The following is an 8,956-nucleotide window of genomic DNA, read 5'->3' as shown; positions in this document are numbered from 1 at the left end:
GTCTTTTTATATCAATTTTAAAGCATTTTCTTGTTGTTCCTTATCAACATTGTATGGAAAAATTAGAACGACCTGTTCTTAGATGTTATCAATCAATAATTCTACACAGAATGGATTTTTTTTCTTCTTCTTTCGCCTTGTGTTGACCCTGTTCTCATGCGCTTTTCTCTGAGCTGATCTGGGATCTGTTGGTTTCTGGCGGCAGATGCTTCGGAAACAGCGGGAACCTGCTGATGCTCTCCTGCCTTGTTCCATTGCCTTTTTTTATAATAAAGGGGAAAAAACATGAGTTTATTAATCAAACTGGGGGCAAAATTTAAATAACAGAAGAGAAGCAGCTCTTCCCCAGCAGTTATGAAACGATGTTTACCAAACTCCATATCTTCTATCGATTCCGTTCAGACCAAAGTGAGAGACTTTCTTTGTAGAGATACACGTGTGACTGCAGTCTAATGAGTCACTTTTTTGTTTAGTGGAAATTAAAATAATCATTTACGATTTTCTTTTGGTTCTTTGGATCAGCGTGCGCCTTTCAGGGTGTCAAGTTTATAGTGCGCACTTTTGCGCAATAGGCCTGATTGGATGTGCGATTTTGTTCTGCGGTTATAAATCATCCTTGGTGGGATAGGATGGATGCAGGAGGTGGAAAGGAAGTGGAATGTCGGGTAGGCCTTTCTTTATCTAACATCTCCAGACATTCAAAGTTACACCTAGATAAAGATTTTCCTTTTACGCGCAGGATTTCTAAACTTAAAAACGCACTGAAATGTTAAGTTTAGCGTACAATGGAACGAGTTTCTATTTGAATGTGTCCGCGCAGCTGCAGCTCTGAAGAATCCAAAGGCGTCCTTTCGAAAATGGGAATGCTCAGACGCTGAAGAGGAGACGCTTCCCCTTTGGAAAGAGATGCCAACAAGTCAGGCGTGCCTGGGCACGCTCGGCCCCCTGGCACCTTGTGCTACCTCGCTGGGACTACATGAGTGTGATCACACCTGGACGAATGCGCGCTTGTGTATTCTCAGATTCTCCTTCTCATTTAAAGTGACCCTTAACACGGACTCCCCCTCGACTTTCCTTTGAAAACCATCTTTTTGCCATTCATACTCGATTTCCCCCTAAAATTCAAATAACCAAAAGTGATTTATATTGAAATAATGTAAGATTTTTGTGTTTTTGCAGAGTGTTCTGCCCCTCACTAGACTACACGTCTTCTAAGATGTCTCAGACCACTGTTGCTGAGGAAGGAGGGACCTTTGATCACCTGTGGAGCTCCCTGTGAGTGCCATCAACTCCATTTGAAGCAAATTTTAATTTCAATACCTTTTAGTAGAAAATGGGTGCAACATTTTTGTTTAAAAAAAACCTTTTGCTTTAAGAGAAAATGTAAAAAAGAAAATGTGCATTTTTTAGAATTCCAATACTTGATATGTTGCTACTTTATTACTTTATCTTTAGATTCTAAAATGATGAAAATATCAGAAGCATTCAGTTTTTATGATTTTTTTTTTCTCGTAGTAAAGTCAGTTTTTGAACAAGTTGATTTTTGTTTTGATTAACAAACAAATTTGGATCATTACAAGATCAACTGTGCATTTAAATAACTAAGAAATAAAACAAGATCACAAAAAGTGAATTGATTTCACATTGAATTAAAACAAAAAAATATTTTCAATAAAAGACATAAAGTAAAATAGCAACAAAAATGCATATTTCTTCAGACTTTTTAGATAAAGAAAGATAAAATGTTGTGTGTAATAATACTACATAAAACTGTACTTCATTCATCGTCAACAGACCAGCAAAGCGAACAAAGAAGTACAAATTTCACTCTTAAACCATCTTCTCGTACCTGCACATTGTTATTTTTTTCTGACATGTTAGTGCATGCCAACTCTAAACAGAAATAAATATATTTTGCAAAAACTATTTCTTCTCTAATCATCTTGTATCTGTGGTAACAGAGAGCCAGACAGCACCTATTTCGAGCTCCCCCCAAACAGCAGGCCTGGTGAACACCCAGCGGCCTCTGCCAGCGTCTCCGGGAGTCACTGCAACTCAGCCGAGGTTTCCATGGATGTTTATCATATGAGAGACACAAATGACAATGTAATGGTAAGAGCATGATTCCTTCCTTCCTGAAGACCCATCTTCTCTCCTGAACATATTTCACATTTATTTTGACTTCATGTTTTCCCCATCTGTGCTGAGGAGATTCCCTCCTATAGTTTCCCTCTCTTCCACAGCTTTTTCCCTCTCTGCGGAGCAGTCTGTTGGGATTGTGTGTATTTGTGTGTGTAATGTGTGTGGGGCAGAGCTCTGGGAATCCCAAGCCAGGACCCCTTGCTGCTCCAATTTAGAGCCATCTGTAGATTTGTGTGTGTGTGTGCACAGTATTTAGTGTGGAAAGATGTTTGCTAGTAACTTTCCGGATAGCACAGACTGAACTCTATATGTAAATAAGCAACAAAAAATGCTTTTGAATGAATTAAACACATAAAACGTCTCAAGATTGAACTATTTGTCAATGAAATTAGAAACCTCCCATCAGTTTTCCTTCTCGTGTTAGTATTGGTTAAATTTCCTTCTAATTAGGCAAGTCGAGGCTTGTCTGTGTGGCTAATTAGGAATAATGAAAGTTAAAGAAGGAGATGGAGCAAGAGTTTGTTGTCAGATGCAAGGCACGGAGAAGGCCCACATAGGCAAGAATAGGAGAATACAGGCTGAGCATCTTTTATCCTGCATCATGTTCTGCTCTCACAGTCACATTTGACTGCCTTCTGGAGATTAATCTTAGTTTTCTGGAGCAGTAAAATGCTGTGTGAAGTGGTGAGTTAATATCATTTGTTCATAAACTAAAAAAACATTTTGTTGGTCTGATTGTTAAGTCAATATATCATGTAATTATTATCTGTTTAGTAAAATGTCTGTAATAAACATTCTTGATTGCTCCCATGTTAACCTTTTCACTGTATACAATAATGAGATGGATAAAAGGATTTATTCATTAAAAGAACAATTAAATACAATTTTTATGTGTTAACATTTGGATAATATTTTTTTTGTAGTTTTTTGTTAGAAAATTTTGTGATAATTCAATGCAAATCAGCTTTTTTGTAAAAGAAAACACATTTTTACATGCACATATAAGATTGATTTGGGTTTTGTTTGCGCAGAGGTGTAGTATTAAGTTTTTTTTTTTTTTTTACTTTTTAAGCAACATTTATTTTATTTTCTTCGTTTAAGTAAAGTAATCCTTAGAGACGTTTTAAACACACTGTTTTGGGGTTTTATAAAATCAAACTAGAAAGGAAAATTCTTTATTATTACTACATTAGTAGTGGGTGTATAACAAATTAACTATCAGCTTTCGCATTATAAAAATCTAACAGTAAACCCTCCATTTTGAATTTAAGTTTACAACCACAGTGAAAATATAAGTGCCTCCTACTTATTGTTTGTTAAAGCAGCAGTGATGCATAACGGGGTAAAAATAACATTTATTTAATACCTGAAATTCCTGAAACAACTGGAAAAAAATACAGTTAATAAAAGAAAAGAAAAAATTAAGAACTGGATTCTGATTATTGATTTATGCTCGACACATTAAAAGAATATTTGTTATTTCGGATTGAATATTGTGTATCATAAATGTATTCAATGCCAGTTGCAGCTTTAATGACACCAAATAGACTGGAAACAAGGGTACGTTACTTTTTGATTGAAGTAAATCTATTTTTTATATCTTAAAATACTAGAATTTACACAATTAATATATTTTAATTTATTGATCAAATATGTTCAAACTGTAATAATGACTTAAATTTTTTACTCTTACTCAATCTATTTTTCAAATAGCAACTTTTCACTTGAGTTATATCATTTTACAGTAAAGCTATAGTATGGTGTTTTGCCCTTTGCTAAACATTTCCAACAGGGGGCGCCCTCACTGCACACGTGCTCCTCTCCACATCTGCCCTAAGAGTCCTCTCTGTTCAAAGCATCAATGTCTGTACATTATCACACAATTCCCTAGAATGTCTTACTTTGTAAATATTTCTCTCTATCTAAACAAGGAAACTGGTTCAACAGATAAATAACATGAAGTTTAAAACTTTAAAAAGTTGTTTATTTTTTAATGCAGGTTCAAGATTTTTTTTTTTTTAAATAGACCTTTCACTTAATCCTTAGCCTGTTGTTTTAGGCTAATCTTACCAAGTGAGGGTTTCTGCAGTCGGCTTATCCCTCATTCCAGCTGTTTTCAGCATTTTAAGCTTACTGGCTCTGATTGGCAGCTACTGGGATGTCTGCCCACGGGGGACATGGGACGGTACTTAGATGTGAAGTCCATGCACTCCTTCAAAGACGCATTGTTATCATTCACACGGCGGCAGTGGAGGATTTAGCTTTGTTTTAACTTGTGTAGATCAGGTATACAAACATGCACACCTGAGTGCAGGTGTCTGTTTGACAAAGCGTGTTTTGTGAGGCTGATCCATGCACCTGTCTGGACTGTTGTCGTAGATATAAAGCCTCTGAGATATTACATTTAAGGTAAAAATTTCAAAATAACTTGACAGTAGTTGTGTCTAAATTCCCTCACTACTTAGAGTGATATATTTACCGTGTTGTAGGGGGGTCCAAATCTACAATTTCAAAATCCAGTGCCCTGGAAATTTCCCAGAAGTCTCTGCAAAAAACTAGTGTGTATCAATGCTCTCTAGACTGTAAGATTTACACCACAATGCATTGCGTTTGAATGATTTGTCATTTGAAAAAATGTATTTAAATTTATTTTGTAGAAATTGTTCAAGTTTTTATCATCAGTGGTTTCATAAATAGTTTTCATTAAATGTATTTATTAAGTTTCTACTTTGGCAAATGGGTGATGTCATGTTTGCTGTCAAAAAAGAAAAAAAAGAAAAGAAAAAGGTGTGAGTATGTGTGCAAGTTGCATTAAAATCTAGGGCTCTTGATAGTATTTACTGTGGTAAGACTGTATTGTCTTTTACGGTTTAGGGAAAAAGTGAAGGAATTCAGACATAGACACTGATTTGTCCTGAACGATTAAAAGAAAAAAGAAAAAACTAGTCAGTCCTAAACAAGTTACACGCACATTTCATTAAAGATGATAAGGAAGATCACATTTAATTTTGATTTTACTTCTTGACAGGTGTCCTAATTTAATATTATGTATTGTTTGTAATATTTCAGATATAAACAAGTTATTGGAAAGTACTGTCTGCACAATCCTAAAAAAAAAAAAAAATGTAGAAGAAAGTATTGCTAGTCTTTGTTTTATATCTGATAGGTTGAGATGTACACATCTGTGTTCACACATGAGTGCATCCACATTTATCCTGGATCACTTTCAGTAACTTGACTTGAATCTTTGCTGTCATCTGGTGTTTGACAGCATCATGTTTTTAAATAAATTACTGAGTTTCATAAAACCATGTATAGTGACAATAGCAGCTTTCTATTCTATTCTATTCTATTCTATTCTATTCTATTCTATTCTATTCTAGCAACACCGTACTTTTGAATTGAGACCACAAAAGAAGACACTTTGTGATTTGAAAATATAACGGGACAATTTTTGACAATGTTCATCTTGTTGGAATTTATTTCTATTTGACAAAATATATGATCTTCTTCGTTACGAAAGATGATAATATTTTGGAAAATGTTCTTTTAGCTGTCATTTTATTACAAAAGAACCTCCTCGTTTTGTGAGGATTGTGTACTTTCATTTGGTTTTTGGTGATATTTCTTGGATTTGGAGATCTTCTGTTCTGAGTGTCCTATCACAGTCACATCAGACTCAGGCTGAAACACCTCAACAGTTGTCTTCCTATCAGTTAATTATTCTCACTAAGTGTCTAGTTATCAATTAAAAAAAAATTGTTCTTGATTTATTGAGTACATCAGCACAGCTATATTGAGTTTTAAACCTGTAATCAATCATTTTAAACACATTTGGGACATTTTCCAAAATTAAAAAAACTCACATTGTATAGTATATAATATAAAAGAGTTTATTAAACGTATATGTAGTTTTCATCACGTTGAGCACTTGTGTAAAAAGCTGCCAGCTGAGGAATATTTCTGCAGGCCGGACAAGTCTAAACACGACCTTATTAGGAAATCCATATCAGGTCATATCTTGTTCTGAACGCTTTTCTAAGTGATTATTGAGATTTTCCCATCAAGTTCTAAAATGTTTGCATTCTAGGGAATTATTCAGGGACTTTGTCTCTATTCACACCTAGTCAACATTTTGTCTAAAAAAATAAAATTGATAATCAACCTAAATTAAAGTTGTAGAAATGACATACTAATAAATCTATAAGTTGTTAGTTATTCATAAAAATAGTAAAATTTTCATGGGGTTTAATTCCCCGAAATGAGCAAATGTGGGATATTTATGTAATAGGGGTTTGTATGTTATGTGTTACATATTGCAATACACGTTTCATGATATGATACATATCCCAATACATCCAAGACAGTACCAAACAAAATTTCACCTTTAAAATTATCACTTAATAAATATCTGAATATTTATATATTAATCAGAAAAGTAAAATTGTAAAATACTTTTCATTTAATGATCAGAACATTAAAAATTGCAACTGTATTTCATAAATAATTTGTTTTTACCCAAATACATGATGCTTTTCTCTTGGTAGATGAAGTGGAAAACAAAAGTAAGACTGAACCACATGTTTGCTTTTAAATAATAATTAAATATCGTGTGACAGTATTTTAAATCGATACAAGCATCAACACAAAAAATATTCACTGAAACAATATTTTCTTAGTGACTGAAATTGTTTTTTAAATCGAAATTTATAGAAATTTTACAGTATTTACTCTAAAATGTAAATTAATTTAATTGAGAAATATTTATATAAATTAAACACAAAATCTTAGTTTCATCTTTCCTGATTTATGTCATTAGATTTATTAAATTTGTTTAAAAAATATACTTCTATGATATTAATACTGGTTTGCATTCAGTTTTCAGACAGCCAAAGTTCTGAAGAGTATCTTATCTCAAATTGTGAACTTCTTATTTATTGTTTTATTGATTAGAGTAAAGGATCCAACCTTTGAAAATCCTTCTTTCATGGGTTTACTTTTTGTATTTCTTCTCCCTTTTTTCTGTCCTCCTTTCTCTCTGAAAGTCCAACTAGTGTTTACTGCGTGTAGGCCTACACAAGGTGTTTTGGAGCGTGTGCGTACATGTGCCCCGGCATTGCAGTCCGTGTCTGGGCATGTCATAATTAGAATGCCGTACCATTTTTTGGGTTCCCATCCCTCTTTCCCTCTCTGCTTCTCTCTCCTCATCTCAGTCTATCTTTTATCTCTCTCCACACCAGTCCTCACCTTTTTCCCTGTCCTGGCAGCACATGTGTGTGTGTGAGCATGTGTGTGAGTGTGATGTACCGCATGTCCACTGTGCCTGAATTCTGAGGTTAGACTATGGTCCTACACTCTCTTTGCTCTGTTTTGCTGGACTATTTCCCTGCCTGAGGATTTGGCAATGCTTTAGAGGATGTACTACGTGAAAAAGAAGGTAAAGTTCCTGATATTGTGAGTAGTTGCTTGAATAATTTGGCGAGTTTAACATCGTAAAGGAGCAGGAGGGTCAACTTCCTGACAAGATCCACAAAAATATCTTTAAATTTATTTTTTTTTAAAAAAAGATAATCCAAGTATTTTAGTATTTTACAATATTTTTATTAGATTCTTGTAGTTTTTTTCACTTAATGACTCTAAAAATGTATTATTATAACTATATATTTTATTGATTATAATAAATTTTAATGGATGAACTACAGAGATTTTTTTTTATTTTTCTGTATTTATTTAGAGAATAGTTCAGGGAATTCCAAAACATGTTATTCCAATATAAGACGTTCAATGGGCCTCATTGGAAGCTTGTATATACAGTTTGTATATACAGTAAATGTGCACACCTCCATGCATTGAAACACACTGAAGAAGAAAACTGAGGAATGGAAGCAATTAGTCAGAGAACACATTGTGTCCTTGTCTTACAACATGCCTCATATAGCCACAGGGAAGTTGCTACTGAGATCTCACTGCATTCTCCCCTCACTCATTCATTTGTACACTAGGACACGTTTGGTTGTAGTTGTCAGGTGTAACTCCTGCAGTAAGTGCCAGCAGTGCTTATCTGTCTGAAATGTTTGCTTGTGCATCCTCTCTCACACACTCTCAATTCTTTCCTTCCCATTGTAATCCGACCCTCCTTAAGACTCTTAGCCCCTGTCTCTGTGGCACCTCCACCTGTGTCCTCCCTCTGTCTGTCTGCTCCCTCCCTCTTTCTCCGTTTCACTCTTTCCCTTCTTTATTTTTCCCCAGTCCCAGTACAACTTGCTGAGCAGCAGCATGGAGAGCCTGGGGAGCCGTGCGACGTCCGCCAGCCCCTACAGCTCAGAGAACGCCTCTTCGTCGGCTGTGCCCACCCCTTCACCTTACTCCCAGCCCAACTCAACGTTTGAGGGCCTCTCGCCTGCCCCAGCAATCCCCTCCAACACCGATTACCCGGGCCCGCACGACTTCCAGGTGTCCTTCCAGCAGTCCAGCACCGCCAAGTCTGCCACATGGACCGTGAGTACTACTGCTGCAGCAACTTTGCCTGTACACTAAAGGGCATCCTCTCTTTCCATCTTTCTGTCTATTCACACAAAGAATATGACTCTTCCCCACTCACTCAAGTTAGTGCATGTGGAGGCGTGCTGCGTCCAAGTGAAAGTAGAGGGTTTTCAATCACGCTGCATCTTTGAAACCTTTGTGACACAGCAACAAAGAAGTTTTGGAGGCATCTGCACGACTACTGTTCAGCTTTTGTCACTCTCTACAAGCATAATAATTTCTATATTGAGGATCCGATTCATGACTAAAAATTAGAACATTTTATTATTAT

The 8,956-nt window shown here is 35.5% G+C and overlaps 1 protein-coding gene across 3 annotated transcripts in view; it reads left to right on the top strand.

Moving 5' to 3' along the window:
• tp73 (tumor protein p73) overlaps nt 1-8,956 on the top strand; it is a 29,864-nt gene that overhangs the window by 3,241 nt on the left and 17,667 nt on the right. For 2 of the 3 annotated variants that reach the window (XM_024293489.2, XM_024293490.2), the window contains exons 2-4: nt 1,180-1,275; nt 1,962-2,112; nt 8,392-8,640. In XM_024293489.2, the coding sequence (XP_024149257.1) occupies nt 1,180-1,275; nt 1,962-2,112; nt 8,392-8,640 (496 nt within the window). Of the gene's footprint in view, nt 1-1,179; nt 1,276-1,961; nt 2,113-7,052; nt 7,580-8,391; nt 8,641-8,956 lie in introns of those variants that run through there. The other variant, XM_024293492.2, reaches the window with a different exon arrangement.

The sequence above is a fragment of the Oryzias melastigma genome, linkage group LG7 (assembly GCF_002922805.2).
Source record: "Oryzias melastigma strain HK-1 linkage group LG7, ASM292280v2, whole genome shotgun sequence".
In the NCBI taxonomy this organism is placed as follows: domain Eukaryota; kingdom Metazoa; phylum Chordata; class Actinopteri; order Beloniformes; family Adrianichthyidae; genus Oryzias; species Oryzias melastigma.
The sequence above is the reverse complement of the archived record's forward strand: the minus strand, read 5'-3'. Positions and strand labels throughout refer to the sequence as shown.